Source organism: Helicoverpa armigera, chromosome 27 (assembly GCF_030705265.1).
Source record: "Helicoverpa armigera isolate CAAS_96S chromosome 27, ASM3070526v1, whole genome shotgun sequence".
Lineage (NCBI taxonomy): Eukaryota > Metazoa > Arthropoda > Insecta > Lepidoptera > Noctuidae > Helicoverpa > Helicoverpa armigera.
The window spans coordinates 2485177-2504201 of NC_087146.1; the positions used below are offsets into that span (position 1 = coordinate 2485177).

A 19025-nucleotide genomic window follows, 5' to 3' on the forward strand; every position below is an offset into this window, starting at 1 on the left:
TGGTGGAGATTTTTTTTTAGTAATGATGGGATTTGATTGCTATAGACTATAGAGTTTGGTTTTAATGTAGTTATTTTTTTTATTGTGATGTAATGAATGATAAAATTAAATTACTGTTTTTTTTTATCAAATATATAAGTCTGATCTGACCTGTTGAATTTTTTCTAGCGTTACAGTTCAAGATCTTTATATTATAAGACATAATAGATACTATACTTTATTAAAAGCATTACATAGGTTTCGAAAAAAATTTGCCTTTTAATGTGAGACAAACGTAAGTATAGTAAAAATAAATAAAGTGTTATAGAAATTATCAGGCGACAAGTAAGGTTCTACATAAAAAAAAAATATACATAATAAAACATGTTTATTGTTATTTAAGTAGGTATAAGTGGTGAGAATCAGTAAGTTAGAAAAAAATAAATTTTAATTGCTTTTTTGAAAAAGTTTACTCATATGTACCTATAGTTTGTCTTTTTTCTCGGAAGTACATTATCCACCACTCTAGATTTCTCATAAAATCCATATCAAAACCGATCTAAACACGACTTTTAACAGTCCGCTGCAGCAACTAACTAATACTTAAACAAAAACATTTTTATTTTCACGAAAAAAAAATTATTAAAAGTGAAAAAAAATCCCCACACGTCGACTCTATAGTAATTATGTCACAAACCTATAATTATACGTACTCTGTACATTCACTATATTTTTTTATCTTTAAATCTGTTTTCATCTAAAAATAAACCTTAACACATTAAAAATAAGATTCATTTTAACTCGGCAGTATATCTACCTATGTTCGAAACGTGTAATTAAAAGACAAGGAGGTTTTTTTTTTAATTTCTGTCACAGATAACGCACTGCTGCTTCTAAGTAGTAATTTCATTGTGAATAGTCTACATATTGTGTGTTTTTTTTTACGAAACCAAAGTGTATAAGAGTATTTTTTTTTACTTTCGAACGTTTTTTTTCGCGGTTTTTTAAGTGGCGGGATATAAGATAAGTCTATGCTACTGGGTTTTAAGGAGGCCTTATTACATTTTTTTTCTCAAAATATTTTAATTAAAACATATTTTTTACGGTTGTTTTTTTGTAGTGGGTTTCAAGAAACTGTATGTTCGTATAAAAAGATTTTGCACCAAAATAAAAACCTACAAATTGTAGGTCTTCATGTCTAGTTTTCATTTGGAATATGTCATTTAACATCTATAACATGACGTAACCAAATCCAAAATGGCCTCCAACCTGCGTCTGCGTCAATCCCAAACTCGCAGCTAGTTCGACCCTCTCAGGGAGAGCTAGGTACCTCTGGCACCTTCTATTGAACTGCTGCAGCTGTAGGCTGGAGTATATCGTAACCTAACCTAACATCAATCCAATATGGTGTAACTAAATCTAAAATGGCCACCAACCTGCGTCTGCGTCAATCCCAAACTCGCAGCTAGTTCGGCCCTCTCAGGCAGTGCAAGGTACTGTGTCCTCTGGAACCTTCTGTTCAGCTGCTGTAGCTGAAGACTGGAGTATATCGTGCGTGGCTTCCGCATCTTCTTGCCTTTGCCGTTCACGCGGAGCCCCGGGTCATCGGAGAGGCCGCATTTTTCTGTGGGATAAGGATGGCTGGGTTAGAAGATAGTGTGTATGTGGTTAAGGGGCGCTTTGGGGGCTGTCTTTTGTAGATTTCTAACGTTCGAAAAGTGCTGTTTTGCAGCCTAATTTGAATAAATGACTTTTGATTTTGGGATATCTACTGAAAATTTTAGTATGTACAGTGAAAATTATTTATTGATAGAGTCCGTAAATCGGTCAGTATATGTATATGGCATCTCTTATCATCGCACAGTTAAATAAATACATATTAAACAAATGAATCAAATTGATTTTTCTCAAAATAATGGTTAAATTGATTATCTAATTACCTAAGAGATTTGTATTGTCATTGATTTTTGATGAGTTTTTTAATAAAAAATCATATCTAGACTGTCTTCAGTTATTGCCTAACCAAATTGAATCCCTAAAGACAAAAAACACAACGCATTTTCATATTACAAGCTATTTTTCTTACCATAGAACGCATTCATACACTCTACAACATTTTAATATTCTTTCATCGATTGAAAAGTATTGAAGAAGGCAATAAAATTCAATCAAGACTCTAAAATCAATGGCGCCGATATGTATGTAATTAAATTCAAGCGTTTATTACAAAGATTTTATATTAAATCTTATTTATTTACGCTTGTTAGTTTGTGTAGTTGATTTGATAAAGAATTGAAATTGAGTGGTAAGTTGAAATTGATTAAATTAATCGAATCTTGTGGAGATAAAAAGATTTAGGGAGTGCCAATGTCGAATAAAGACTGGAGATAGTTTCATACGACAGCTTATGACGTAATTATTTTTTTACACTTAAAATTAGCGCGAAACGACGGTAAGAAAACTCATCATCATCATCTGCCTAGCCTTTTCCTAACTATGTTGGGGTCGGCTTCCAGTCTAACCGGATGCAGCTGAGTACCAGTATATTACAAGCGACTATCTATCTGACATCCTCAACCCAGTTACCCAGGCATCCCAATACCTCTTGGTTAGACTGGCAGTCAGACTTTCTGGCTTCTGACTACCCGTAACGACTGCCAAAGATGTTCAATGACAGCCGGGACCTACAGTTTAACGTGCCATCCAAAACACAGTACCTATTGCAATTAGTTCTAAGATCAAACATTAATAAAAATTGATCGACCTAATAAAGCATATTTATCTGTCTATCTATCTAACTACCGTTCCCAATATCCTATCGATCTATTGATTGCTGCTACGGATAGAATGTTGACATTAGCCCCGTGTCAAAAGTCTATTGTCAAATTCCTATCTTCAGTAAGCGAACAACAATAGATAGAATAATGAGACCGGCCATTAAAGTACAATAAATAAATAAACAAACAACTTCAAAAACAGAACTTCCAAATTCAAACAACATACGGCCTCTCATATAAATCAGCACACATACCTCTGCAATAAATCTACAATATAAATATTCAACGCAAGTCAGGCTGTGAAACATGGCCATCCATTTTGTAAAATATATGAAAGGCATGCGCTACTTGATAATAGTCAGTGGTAAGTTGTAATTACTGGGGCCGTATCTACATCGGATCGCCGCGAGTAACACCCCGGCTTTTTGGTCAATATAGTGAGGCGAAATGTCGTAATCGAGTCGTGTAGTAATCGAGTTGGTTGCGAGTTAGGTATCGATTATTTTTGTATCGATTGTTTTTGTATCGATTGTTTTTGTATTGATGTTTTAGTCGCTGTATAGTGGTGGGAAATGTCGTAATCGAGTTGGTATTTAGGTATCGATTATTTTTTGTAAAGCCTTTTTTTGGATTTAGTTTAAGTTGTGTTGATAGTAATGTATCTAAATTAACGGCTTATGTACCTATATTTTAGCATTTTAAAGGATCGTTTTGTAATTTTTCGTGACCTCAAGATCTGGAACTGTCAAATATATGAAAGGCATGCGCTACTTGATAATAGTCAGTGGTAAGTTGTAATTACTGAGGCCGTATCTACATCGGATCGCCGCGAGTAACACCCCGGCTTTTTGGTCAATATAGTGCTGGGAAATGTCGTAATCGAGTCGGGTAGTAATCGTGTTGGTTGGGAGTTAGGTATCGATTATTTTTGTATCGATTGATTTTGTATCGATTGTTTTTACACGCTTTTTTGTATTGATGTTTTAGTCGCTGTATAGTGGTGGGAAATGTCGTAATCGAGTTGGTATTTAGGTATCGATTATTTTTTGTAAAGATTTTTTTGGATTTAGTTTAAGTTGTGTTGATAGTACCTATTGTAGATTTATAATGGTTCTTGTACTAGACACTAATTAGTTGTATGGAGTTTTGAAAAATCGTTTTGTCATTTTTCGCGACCTAAAGATCTGGAACTGTCAAATATATGAAAGGCATGCGCTACTTGATAATAGTCAGTGGTAAGTTGTAATTACTGGGGCCGTATCTACATCGGATCGCCGCGAGTAACACCCCGGCTTTTTGGTCAATATAGTGTTGTAATCGAGTTGGTTGGGAGTTAGGTATCGATTATATTATTTTTATATCGATTATTTTTCGTATCGATTTTTTTTGTACAGATTTTTTTGGATTTAGTTTAAGTTGTGTTGATAGTAATGTAACTTATAATGGTTTATGTATATTTTAGCATTTTAAAGGATCGTTTTGTCATTTTTCGTGACCTAAAGATCTGGAACTGTCAAATATATGAAAGGCATGCGCTACTTGATAATAGTCAGTGGTAAGTTGTAATTACTGAGGCCGTATCTACATCGGATCGCCGCGAGTAACACCCCGGCTTTTTGGTCAATATAGTGAGGCGAAATGTCGTAATCGAGTCGTGTAGTAATCGAGTTGGTTGGGAATTAGGTATCGATTATTTTTGTATCGATTGTTTTTTGTATTGAAGTTTTAAGTTTTGCTGATAGCAATGTTGATTATAATGGTTCTTGTACTAGACACTAATTAATTATATGGTGTTTTAAAAAATCTTTCGCTGTTGGAAAGCTACACTCTTCCCAAGTAGCATAGGCTATATTTTATACCGGTACGGGCAGTAGTTCCCACGGCACGCGGGTGAAACCGCGGGAAAACGGCTAGTAATTGATATTTTGAGCTTTTTTCACCACCTAATTATCTAACACAGGTTCATCTAACGCGAAAAACAACACTATTTTACTCCTACATTTACATCCTACAACATTTAGTATTCGCATCAAACTTCAACATTAAAATCGATTAAAACAGTCCCTCTCGCAGCACTAACGAGAACTCGATTCTCAGCACTGCATATTAATATCGAACGCACTTTAAACTTTTTTACTCGATACCCGAACGCGCGCCGTGGAAAATTTTTGAATTTGGAATTGTCCGCGGCTCTTTTGGTGCGCTTTTTAAAAATCGAACGCGAGACCGTTTTTTTTTCTTTTTTCTTGTTTAGATCCGCTTGTGATTATAAGTGTAATGGAATTTTGGTTTCAGCCTTCAAAATGAATGAATATTTTAATTTTTGAGATGACGGATTGTCAGATATCGGAATAAAACCGCTACTTCATATTTTAAATACAGTACAATAATTCAAAAAAAAATATCTGTTCTGTGTTTTACTAGGTCAAAAATAAAATCCTTTATCATGTCAATTTGGTAGAGCATCTTAAAATTATGTCAATTTCATTTATTGTTTTGTTTAAAAAATATTTTCTTTGTCTTATCGTTGTTACAAGCAAAATAAACATAAAACTTGATGTGAAAAATCTGTGACGTCATAGTTCTCATTTTCATACAAATTCCATAGATAGTAACCGTTTTTGACAATTCAATAAAAGCATAGAACATGCCTCGTTCATATCCTTCAAAGATTCCAAATTCAAACACAAAAAAGAAAGAAAGTTCTCAAACCATTCAAATTCTGAATTCAGTTACAAATTCGAACGCTCTCGGTACAGTCGCGATCAACGTTAGATATGCAAAACTGTTTGCGCAGCCGAGAATCGTAAATCAACTGCGATATTAATACTTCCACTTTAATGCACTAGTTTGAAAAGGAACGTGTTTCAATAACGTATCTATCTTTTGTGTTTGGTTAACTGTCAAAGATGTTAGCTAACTTGTGTTTGTAAAGTCAGGTAAAAGTTAGATAATTCTTGACTGATCTTTGACTCATATTTTAAGGAATCCGAGTTAGTTACTATAGCACCTAAATAAAAACTACTTATTTGAATAATAATACTTTTTGCTTAATCGGATCATCAAAATCAGTTCTGGGTTTTTCAAAACCGTTACAGATGAAGTAGAGTTACTTTCGCATGGTTTGAAAATAGAAAAGTGTACTCTATTAATTTAATATCATCAATGCTTTTAAACTGTCGCTTTTAACTTGAATAAAACTTGGTGTAGGTACCTACTTGGTTTTTATAGATCATTGGTTGGATGATTTTAAATGATGGTCAATCAGATGAAAACTTATCTATGTAATTTTTATTATATTTTAAGTAGGTACTTGATTTGTCTCCACATCTGTGTTTCATACTTTTACATGAATATTACCACCAAAACTCAAGCAAAACCGCCAAACAAATCTAACTTATAAATTAAATGATTTATGAACATTTCACATGTACATCAAAAAACTACAACTCGCTTCCCATGGTCGAGTTGTATGTATGTCTGTGTACGTCGGCGTCCGTCATACGAAACGGCGAAACAATGCGATGCCCCGGGCCGCGACACACCCTCCAGCCACTAGTGATGTGCTGATGTCGTGTCGATATGTAGTGATGTGGTTACTGAGTTTTTTTACTTTTTTTATAATTGTGTGGATTTGTGGAGTTGAAGGTATAAGTGTGTCTGTGTTACGTGATGACAGCAGTATTGCTGTTTTTTTTTTTTTAATTTTACATGTATGTGCTGATCAGAATATACGTCGTTAGCCAATCTGTGATGGCATGGCATTAGGTATCTATTAGGCATATTGATCTAATTATTACAAAGAAAGAAGATATTTTTTTTGGTTTCAACACCTTTTATCTTCACCATGAACAAAATTTCACTCACAGCCAAATGTCACCCACGCAATAACATTACTCTAACTCATATATTTAAAAAATTAAATAAACCAGAGCCACACGCACGCCGTATCACTCGTACCCCGCCCATTGCCCGCCTACCGAAAAACTCAACGTAAAACGTACCAGCTAAAAAACAATAAAACCCTTTGCCAGATTCGAAAAAAAAGAAAAAAATTGAAAAAAAATGTATGAACAGACGAGCTTGTGATAGCAGTTGTAAAACGTTTTGAAAATTTTGTGTTTAAGTGTACTTTCGTTATGGTTTTTGTTTATTGTGATTTGTTTGAGTGAAATGCTTTCTTTGTTTGTAAAATGCGAAAGTCTGTATGTAGGATTGTAAGTAACTTAGATAAGATTTAGTTCAAACACAGTATATTTTTATTTTTTGCAGATAAATAAAGTACCCGCCTATAGCATCACAAAAGTGAATTGTGAAAATCTCAAAAAGTTAGATACTTAAAATGTTAAATATAGCAAATTATTTAAGTTAAATCCAACACAATTACACTAGAGAAGTACCTACATATGCATCGAAAATTGAAACACACCACATACACATCGTTTTTCTCATAGAAAAATCACGTCACCACTCGTCCCGCCCATACTTAACGAGAAAACAAAATCGCGCCGTTTGAAGAGAGAAAAAAACTAAAAAAAAGCTTCAACCTTTCCCTTTCATACGATATCCCATTTTACCGAAGTCTTGTGGGAATCAAATTATTAACTTTTAATTACTTTTACCGTACCCTATTAACTTATTAAATAAAATTATCGAGAACAAGTTTTCGATAAACTTGTTTCAGTTGTTATTTTTTTGTTGTTAAGAAATTAAGTTAATGTATATTCAATTTACACTTAAAATTCACGCGAAACGGCAGTAATAAAACTCATCATCATCATCTGACGAGCCTTTCCCCAACTATATTGGGGTCGGCTTCCAGTCTAACCCGATGCAGCTGAGTACTAGTAATTTACAAGAAGCGACTGCCTATGTGACCTCCTCAACCCAGTTACCCGGGCAACGGTTGACAGACTTACTGGCTTCTGACTTCCTGTAACGACTGCCAAGGATGTTCAATGACAGCCGAGACCTACAGTGTAACGTATTGTGTGATATTTTCCCAAAAAAGGCCTCAAAATGCTTGTTTTTTGGACAAAATACGAGCTCAAGCTAGAACCGATTTTTTTTGTATTATTTTTATTACGAAGTTAGAGTAGGGGGTGTGTCTAACGCTTTGGGCTTAGGGTCTCCTTCCTAAGTAATCTTATTTAGATCTACAGTTTTCGGAACTGTTGTGAACCGAAGTGTTTTCTACCTACAAAAATATTTTTTATTTTATAAGTGGAGAATAGAATATTCACATACATATGTATAAACTGTGTGAGTATTTCCATAAAGATAAAAATATTAATAAATGACTTAATTTAAGTAAACTTTAAATAAAATACCTAGTTACTGTTATTTATAGATGTGTTTCAGTAATAAAATAAATACAAAACATGCTTTATTTTAACACAGAATCCATATTTTATTAAAGTGTGAACATGACAAGGTTTTATTATTTAAATGCTTAATTAACACATACTTAAGGCTTAATACTCTGTTCAGTCATTATTTTTAGGTATAATTATATGCTTATTTATTGAGAATATTTCTTAAAATATACTCGTAATTGAGATTTCAGCGATAAGTTTTAATGAACGATATTAACGATTAATAACTTTATTTTTACGAGCTATAAAAATAATAAAGTAGTCAAATTATCGAACAATATGTTGTTAAAATGAATATAATAAAGAGAAAACACTGTTTGTTTGTTTAGTACCCTAAAGGCTGCGAAACTACTGAATCGTTGGGAAGCTACACTCTTCCCAAATAATATTTCTATATTTTATACCGGTACAGGCAGCAGTTTTCACAGGACGTACGTAAAACGGCTAGTTTTAAATAAGTAGTAATTTTTTAATAACACACAGTTAACTATATTACGCAACCGAAGTATTACAACCAACAAAATAATTTAAAAAATCTTAAAAAAAAAAAGAAAAAAGTTACTTTAAATAAATAATATTAGAAATAACTTGACCACGCGACTACACTACACGTGCTGCGCTCAAGGCGAAAGAATTTCTCAAAAAGTTGATAAAAATGATATCTAAGGCCATAATTAAAAGCTAGTCAGTATGTAATTATGTGTATATGTCTTGGGGCCAGTTGTTTGATACGAAGGTTCCGGGTTTGATGTCATGAGACCCCGAGGGATGGGCTGGCTTGGGGACACACCTTTTTGAATTTTTTTCTGGGGTTGGACCCTTTTTATTAATGTATCATGTATTTTTTATTGTTTGTGTAAGTTTTTGAAAGAAGATGTTTAATATTAGTGTAATGATAATTTTTGTAACTGAAAAATCTAGCCTGTATTACTTGGGTGTAGTTTAGCTTGCCTATGACAGTGAAAGAATTTTGCAAATCGGTGCTGTAGTTTCGGAGCCTTTACCAACAAACAAAAAAAAAATATCTTTGCTATATTAGTATAGAATAGTAAACATGCACATAGTTAACTAAATTCGTATATTTGTTTCAGTAACCAGATGTAAATTATCATAAGTATAATCGTAGTAGACTACTTAAACGCGTTTAGTGAGCGCATTAATTTGTTCTTCAATTAATGCAATAAATCACAAAATGGCCGCTACATCGACACAAAACGTTACTCATGTGACAGATTAGCACAATTATCCCATAAATTAATTTTGTTATAAAAACAGTTAATAAAATAAAATTAACTAGCTTCCACACGCGGCTTCGCCCGTGGTGTGTTGATAAAAAGTAGCCTATGTCTTAATCCAGGGTATTACCTATCCACATACCAAATTTCAACCAAATCGGTCCAGCCGTTTTTGCGTGAAAGCTTAACAAACATACATCCATACATTCTCACAAACTTTCACATTTAAAATATTAGTAGGATGAAATAGAGCATCTTTCGAGTCGTACCAGTGGGAGTGACCGAATGAACGTTACGTTAAGCGCTTTTTAACATGACTGTACCTTTTTATTCTTTTTTTTTGGATTTTGAATTTCGAATATTTTATAAGATTCGAAATTTGAAGTGTGTTTTTGGAGGTTAGATTAACGGACCAAAATAATTCTTAGCTTAAATAAAAATTAAGACAGATCTTCCGCATTTTCACGCCAAAACTAATGAACTAATATTTATAAGTCTAAATTATATAAAAGTCATAGGTCAACTTTTTACCCAGCTGCGGGAAATAGTTCTCCCGCTACACACACAAAACCGCGGGCAACTAGTTAGATATGAATCTTAAACAATTACAAGCCCAATTAAATTTACGACACCAATTTATTATAAACAATTGTTACTACATACAAATTGTTTCATTTAGCTAAACAATGTAATTAAAATACTTTAATTATGTAGAGGAATGTTCAGAGATTTTGGAGCTATGATAATTTTGGTGAAAAACACTAAAAATTACACAGTTTTATTCAAACTATTCCTTCCATACCTATTTATGACTTACCAAGGCGAATTGGGTTGCCCGGGTAACTGGGTTGAGGAGGTCAGATAGGCAGGCGCTCCTTGTAAAACCCTGGTACTCAGCTGAATCCGGTTAGACTGGAAGCCGACCCCAACATAGTTGGGAAAAAGGCTCGGAGGATGATGACCAATTTATGACTAGTCGCTTTCCCGTGATTCCACCCGCGTCCCGTGGGAACTACTGCCCGTACCGGGATAAAATATAGCCTACGTTACTCGGGAAGAGTGTAGCTTTCCAACAGTGAAAGAATTTTTCAAATCGGTTCTATAGTTTCGGAGCCTTTTGAGTACAAATAAAAATGTGCCTTTTTATATTAGTATCAATATACTAACTGTTATTGTGTACAAATACATTAATAACACAAATTGATATAGAACACTATTTCTATTAAATAATTATCACCCCTTGTTACAAGTTCAAAAGATTTATAGTCGTCTACAGAAGCATGTGAACTTCTACTCTATGTCTTTGATATAAGGTTTAACTTTGAATGTGCTTCAGTGTGATATGCGACTGTTTTGAATTGTGAATCCTTTAGCTAAGTACCAGTGTTTTACAAGGAGCGACTGCCTATCTGACCTCTTCAACCCAGTTACTGGGTAACATGATACCCCTTGGTAGAAAAATTACGAATACATATTATAAAGAAGAAAGAATGTTATGGAAATCTCAGGAACTATTCGGCAGATTTGAAAAAATATTTCTGGGTTAGAGATAGCCCATTTATTGAGAAAGGCTATTGGCTACTTTTTATTCAGCTGCGCGAATTAATTCCCTAGGGACAGGGTGAAATCGGAAGCTAGAAATATGATAATTTAAACACAGTGCCATCTATTTTAATAAATAGAAGAAAATGGAGGGTCAAAATGAAAATTTATGAGCTCAGTAGATTTGTGTCAATTTATTAATCATAGTGTAACATTGTTTGTTGGTTACAATTTTTAATTACAGGTTAGAGTTACATGGATATTAATTGAAACGCGGGTTATAACTCTTATTCAAATATATTTGAATTGTCATGGTATATGACGCGGATATTATAAAGTTAAGCAACGCTTATCGTTTGGTCGATCTATGTGTATTTGGTCGATGGGTGACCAATTTGTCATGAGTTGTTCCGTGTTTCGGAAGGTCCCAAGGCTGTGTTTTAAACATCTTTGGCAGTCGTTATGGGTAGTCAGAAGCCAGTAAGTCTGACAACCAGTCTTATCAAGGGGTATTGGGTTGAACGGGTAACTGGGTTGAGATTCATCAAGGGTAGGAAATATTGTGAACCGATATAAGTTTTTTTCACTGTTAAAAACAAGCTACACTATCCCCGAGTGGCATAGGGGAGATGTTCCCAAAACGGGTAAGCTAAGGGAAGATGTTAAATAAAATAACCAAGAACATTACATGCGACTTGTATTTGTACTCATAGGGTTGTTTATATAATAAACTTTGGAAAACATAAGATAGTCTTAGTAATCTTCTTCAAAATTCAGAAAAAAAATCAAAAAAAGTACGCAATAATTATGACAAAAGGTTAAAAACGCTAAACCCTATAAAAAGCAAAAAATGACTTTTAACACTACGTAAACTAAATTTTGTCGTGTCGGGGGACCGCTCTAATTCATTACTTTAGATACGTGTTTTTTTTGTAAACGAATTTTGTAATTAGGTAGGTATATCATTTGATTTATGTAAGTATTTATGAAGGTAAAAAGCGGTCCCCCGACACGTCAAAATTTAGTTTACGTAGTGTTAAAAGTCATTTTTTGCTTTTTATAGGGTTTAGCGTTTTTAACCTTTTGTCATAATTATTGCGTACTTTTTATGGGTCGGGGGTTTTTTTAAATTTATAATTTAATTTTATTTCATGCTTTTTAAAGGAGCTCCTTAATTTTTCCTTCTTTCATTTAATTTATTTTATCTTAAGATGATTTAACAATCCTCATGACAAACTGGCTCTGGGAGAATTGCACAGATTGAGAAACAATAAAGATTAACCTTTGGACATTCTAGATTTTCAGCAAAAATATAAATCGGTTTATCCGTTTCATTCCGGCATTCCAGGGTTTCATCCGCCACATCCCATTTCCAGCATCAGGTTCTCGTCAATCAGAAACATGAAGAGAACTCGTCAAGACAAATTCAACGAGCCCAAACTCGATGGGTTTACTAAAAGGCAGTTCAGGGTTACGTCTCCTACCTTCGTGCCCTAACAGCAGACCAGCTCAGTGGTTCCAAAAGACATTAGTGTTTCAAATTTCAGATCCCACATATACTTGCAAGTAAACTGAGCGTGTAACATTCCTCTATCACATCTAGCAAACGAGCTGATGACCTTGAAGACCTGAACCGATTTCCACCAAACATAGCTAAGAACACTCCCGACTGACATACCTATTAAACAAAAAAAACCGCATTACAATCGGATCATCCGTTTGGGAGCTACGATGCCACATACACACACACACACACACACAGACACGTCAAACTTATAACACCCCGTCGTTTTTGCGTCGGGGGTTAAAAAATAAACCCCTTCGAAATACCCGCTTTGCCCTCGGGGGGGTCCTAAAACGGGTAGCGCCTTTGGGCAAAGCAGGTAATGAATGAATATATGTGATAAATGAATTAGAAAACGTATCTTCCCTCCTGTTATCCAGGAAATCTTTATCGTTAATTAGTCTCCTTAATTATGTTAAACAGTTTTCTTATTTTGATCAGTCTAGATAACTTTTTTACTTTATTAAATGTTACATTTGAAATTATAATCCTACCAGCAGATAATTTTGTTAAAAATCAGAGAAAAAATATTTTAATTTCTTTTTCACGCTGTTCCTGTACTTCTTCAGCTCTCTGTGGCTTCCTTTGTCTTCGATTAGCTTTCTGTGGGATCAATTGAGGAAGTGGCCCCTTATTTCAAATCGGGTAGTCACCCGTTATGCCCCTACCCGTTTTGCCCAAAAGCACGTTTTAAATTTCAACTACCTTAACCTTAAAATAGTAAACAAGGAGACCACTAAGTATTCACAATTAATAAGCATATAACATGCAAAATGATAATACAAAACTGCGAAAACCGTATCTTGCACCATTTTTGAGTAGTCAGGACTAGCATAATCCGATTTTTTTTAGTAAACTCTGCAAAACATTTTTTTTACATCTAATCTCGAAAACGCTCGTTCTAGGCGCGCGAGCCAACTGACCGTGATCGGCAGGGGGGTAGTGCACCGCTCTACACTCACAGGTTCACACTAAGACCTATAATATACGAATGGCAAAGCCTACCCGTTTTAGGAGGGGTACCCGTTTTAGGAACATCTCCCCTAGGTTATATTTAAAACAGACACAAGAAGTAGTTTCCACGGAACGCGAGAGAAACCACGAGAAACAAACAAAGCCTTGTCTATCAAAAATCGATTAGCCGAAGCCCAAATCTATAACATTATTTAAAGAGCAGGTAGAGTTATTTCCGTCGTTTCGAGGCCATTTTGAAAACCTAGCCGCAACCTTGGAACGAGGAAGGGTTTAGAAACTCCTAGTGTATTTGGGAAGCGGTTGTGTGTAAAAATCAACCTTGCATAGGGTTGGCAGAGATCTTACTAATCTACAATTACTTATCAATAGGTATTATTAATCTTATAAAGAGCGCAAGTGCCAAAACCAAACAACTTGACACGGATGCGGCTTATATAATTTTTTATAGATGGAAAAGGCCATTGATGATAATGATACCTAAAGAGGAATAGTTTGTGAGGTTGTCAGGGTAAATCTCTCTCTCTTCCTAGCGGCCTCTTAGGCATGCTCTAGGGCTGAGGGATGGTTCGCGCGAGTTACCGCGGCAATGGTACACAAAGGGCTCCAGAAGGAACGTGATGGGTTTTAGTCAGTAAGAGTCTGACACTCCCTCACGCTGCACCCATAGCGGGGGACGTTTCATGATTTCACGTCAAAGTAGGGAATAATATCTGGATCTGCATAAAAGATTTAGAAAATTCTGCTCCAACTGAAAGCCACATCATTTGCGAGTCATAATAGGACATAGGTATTTTATTCTGTTACTGGCTGTATTTCTACTTTAACATAAGGGAGGCCACAAGAAACCACTCGTTGTAATAACAGTAAGATTACTGTAATATCATTTCATGGCTCATAACGATTTACATTTCCAATGACATCACAGACAGAAAACAGCCGTATCATGCCGAAAAAAAAATCCTATCATCACAAATTACCGCTCAAATTATTGAGTAACATAGTAAAGTCAATGCAATTACAATTTTAAGCAAAGTGGCATCCTTATAAGGCATTAAATACGCAAGGAAAAGGCATGTCGGAACTCATCGATTTAATCATAGTTTCCTTTGCACGAAATTTTTGACGCCTAAAAAAGTTATCAAGCGTTTTTCTACATTGTCTATGGATCGCGTGCCGTTTTTTACGCGGATGGCATTCTTGAAAGCGAAACTGATACTTAGTTTTTTTTTTTTGTATTATTTGATATTTTTTTTACGTATGTCTACATCTTAGAATGTAATTTTGTTTTGTATAATTTGAGATTTCCGTATATACCTATGTAAGTTTGGGCTTTGAAAAATCATAAGGTATAAGCAGTTCTAAGCATAATATGGAAGAGCGGTGTCACCCAATACAGGCTGTCTATGCTTATCGGGAGGCTCCAATCACAATCCTTTTATGAACTAATAAATATTTTTCATATTTTTTTTTTTCATTTTCATAATATAAATATTTTTGGCATATTATAATAATTTTTCAAATCAGTCCAGTATTTTTGAGATGAGCTCGTTCAAACAAAGAAACTCTTCAGCTTTAAAAATCTCTATAGCATAGAAGGTATAGTAAAGGAAGATATTTTTTCAAAGCGTGCCATTTCTGAGTTATTTCCTTGTAAGGACATAGGTATCGTGAAATACCATAGACACTTAGACAGCTGCCATTGGAACTCATTTTATAAAGGTTAGCTCTGTCACATAGTGTAACAGATATCCTTATATAGATAGTACATAGATGATCAATCTAGGTTCATCTACCCAACAAATAATCTACCAAACAACTATGTTGGGGTCGGCTTCCAGTCTAACCGGATTCAGCTGAGTACCAGTGCTTTACAAGAAGCGACTGCCTATCTGACTTCCTCAACCCAGTTATCCGGGCAACCCAATACCCCTTGGTTAGACTGGTTGTCAGACTTACTGGCTTCTGACTACCCGTAACGACTGCCAAAGATGTTCAAATGACAGCAGTGACCTACAGTTTATCGTGCTTTCGGAAATACAGTATTTTCGCTATAACGGTTATTAAAATAGTCTTTAACAGGGAACATGATTTTATTGCCATTTCTAGGGATTAAATAATTAACCTTTTAATAATAAAACTTTAACTGCAAATGGAGGTTAGTACAGTTAGGGTTTAGGATAACTGGTCAAGTTAACTGTACTTATCAAATGGATTAACTAAAATTATTACATTTTATGTGTATTAGCAATTATGGAGGTAATAATATTTTAATATTTAATGCTTAAAGGGCAAGTGGCTAAGTAATAGCCACAAGGGTCAATAAATCTAAGGTTAAACTATCAAGTATTTCTGAAAAACAAGACATGATACCTTCTTACATCTAATCTAAAGTCAGAATGTCTGACAAACGGTAACAATGAATGTCGTCTAGACCGATTTTCATCTAAGCAAGTTTCACACACAAAAACTCATAGGAAGTGGTGAAGGATAGACGTTTTAGGGACTGTCTTTTGTTTTTGACGTTCAAAAAGCGCTGTCTTGTAGCCAAGTTTGAATTAATGATTTTGAGTTTATAGTTTCAAGCACTATAGTACAAGCATAAGCGTTATATAATAGTGGACTAGCATTTGCGCAAACCCAGGACAAAATTTTTTGAAAACTTGATTTTGGATAAACCCAATGGGTTTTGGGTAAAAGCGTGTATTATTTAACTATAGGTACCTACCTACATAATACAGTATTTATCTAATTAAAATTAATTTAACGCACGCGAACAAAATTTAAAAACCACATAGGCAATACAGTCTTTCAAAACTATTAGCAACGCTTAGTTAGTTAAATTGTTAAGACACTAGTGTTGAAAACAACTCGTTATATCAGAAGCCAGTAAGTCTGACAACCAGTCTTACCTAGGGCTATTGGGTTGCCCGGGTAACTGGGTTGAGGAGGTCAGATAGGCAGTCGCTCCTTGTAAAAAACTGGTACTCAGCTGCATCCAGTTAGACTGGAAGCCGACCCCAACATAAATAGATGATAAAAGCCATGGTAGATGTAACTAAAGTTATTCTACTTCTCTTTCTATTTTCCTCTCTCCAGTGGTGTCGGATTGTCGTCCCATCGGGCTATGAGAGTGAAAGAATAGTGAGTGCACCTGTGTCTGATATCTCCTTAGAGAATTATGCATTTTTCGTGATATAACAAAAATCAAGTTTATACCTAAATAGCTAGTTTTAATATGAAAATGAAACTTGTTACATTACTGAGAAATATCTAATAAATAATTTGCATGTGACCGATTTAAATCTATGCCATGGGACATGGAAAATCGAATTATATTTTACCGCGAAACGTTTTGCTGAATTCCAGCCATTTAAATAATTTACATAGAAGGTAAAAAATTGCAAAAACTATTTAATTTAAAGACATTTCAGAAAAAACCTTTTTTTTTAAGTCACGCCTACATAAAAGATGTCAAAAGCGGAAGAAAAAAAAGCAGTTTAAAAATCGATTCTTTCGTATTCCAAATTCAAATTCGACTTTGCTATTGGTCACGAGCTTAGTGACACATAAAAGTTTTATGCGCTATACCGTTAGGTGGCGTTTGGAAAATTTTATATCAAGCTAGTGATGTGTATGATACAGTTTATCGATAAATTACTTACACCCTTTAATTAAAACAAAGAAACTTTCGCAACGTGTCAGTCCGTCGCGAAAACTTTTGAAAATAATCGTCATAGTATTTTAGCAAAAAAATGATTTATGAAAAAGTTATGAGTATACAATTTGCTGAAGGTGTCAAAATACCTGTGCTAAGCCTGGGAGATTCACAAACTGTCGATAAAATGACTTGAAAATATTATATATTTAATGTTAATATGATTGTGATGATAGTTTCTCTTACCAAGGTAGTGGTTTAGATGTGAAAAAGAGACATTTCCGTGTTGATCTGGGAAGGAAAAATACAGTGAAAAATGTAAAGAAAAATCAAAAGTAATTAACATTGCCTATTAAGACTAAATTATAAAGCAAGCATAGTAATTACTTATTTCAGTTCACAGATCAAGACGAATATTTTTGCAAAATTATAGACAAATATTTTATCGATATCGATAAAAAGTCGTACAGTGAACAAAAGAATCGATAAAATTTCTCATGACAAACGGGTCATCACTATACGTAAACTGTGGCATAGGGGACTTTATTAAATATTAACTAGACGGTTCCGTACTACAATTACCAGTGTTTTGACGTTCAATATATGACAGTTTAAATGTCACGATTTTTATAACGAATTCTAGAATTTATGCGATTTGATTGATATGTTAGGTTGAAGCAGAATTTATCGATAAACTACTCGTATGTATCGAGTGAACAATTTTTTTATGTAGAACTTCACTTTTATCGTATTTTGCGAATGAAATATGCAAAATTATACAACTGTCCTTTCCCTTTATATATTTGTAACACAGTATCCACTAAACAGTCGACCGACAGTTAACCCGATGGTTGTCAATATCTTTTTTAAAGAAAATCTTGATTCCAATCTTTTCAGTCGGTCTGTTACCGGCTAAATACCTGATCTCTGTAATGTGCGTACTACCATTCATCTTCATACTGATTTTTGAGCCCAAACAAACTATCGGCCGAGTAAAAGTTTGCAGTGTGTGGGCAAAGATTTTCGTTGTTCCACGTATTATTTAAAATCGTAGTCGTATCGTATCGTGTAAAGAATTCAGAAGTTCACCGAAGTGTCCATAAATAATTCAGCCAAAGAGACATTTTCTTTATTCTTTTTTTTTCGACCAACCAAGGAGTTTTACCAAACTTATTTGACGCTTCGAAATGTCACATTATAATCTTCTAATGTGACGATCAAGAACGTTTTTAGTGTGGTTAATATAGGGGTAAACTTGTAAAAAATAGGGGTATTTCATAACACAATTTGTAATGTCACTAAATTACGGTAATTTTCAGTTAAAGATACTTTCTTTTGTGACAGAGGTGTGAAAGTACGAGTCAATTGAATTTATGATGCCATAATTTCAGGTATTAACATTTTTTTGGGGGAGTAAGATAAGCTAGTAGCTAATAAAGTCATTATATTTTTCCTTGATATTTTAACTATTCTTAGATAGAGTATTTTGTTAGAAATATAGAAAGGGCTTATTAACACTGGCATTTACAAACCGTTAATCCGAAGCTCTTTCACGTGCGTTGGTAATTAAAATTAAAAACCTAATTAGAGCTTCAGTTCTTTTTGTAAAATACACACGTTTAGTTCAAAATTAAGACACAAATTAAATGCTGATAAAGTAATTAAAATTTCCTATAGAAATTAAATACAAAAGGTACAAAAAATAACTTACCGTCTTTAGGCGGACTGGCACACTGCGGCGCATAAGACCCTAAGTGATAACCATAAGTATTTTGGTGCATCGGAGGAAAAGGATACCCTAACGACCTAGGACTAGGGAACCCTGAGGCCTCGTGAGGATTCTGCTGACCCCCTGGGCTCCCAAAATGGTGGGGGTGCTGATACCCCCCCTTAAAAGGACCGTACCCATGTTGTTGTAACTCT

General features: G+C 34.4%; 1 protein-coding gene across 1 annotated transcript in view; it reads right to left on the minus strand.

Moving 5' to 3' along the window:
• The window catches only part of LOC110373780 (homeotic protein distal-less), an 87596-nt gene extending 68571 nt beyond the window's left edge, over nucleotides 1-19025 (minus strand). The window contains exons 1-3 of the mRNA XM_021331133.3: nucleotides 18814-19025; nucleotides 17349-17393; nucleotides 1416-1603 (exon numbers count right to left, since the gene is read on the minus strand). Coding sequence (XP_021186808.1) covers nucleotides 1416-1603; nucleotides 17349-17393; nucleotides 18814-18883 — 303 coding nt within the window. The 5' untranslated portion in view covers nucleotides 18884-19025. The remainder of the gene's footprint in view (nucleotides 1-1415; nucleotides 1604-17348; nucleotides 17394-18813) is intronic.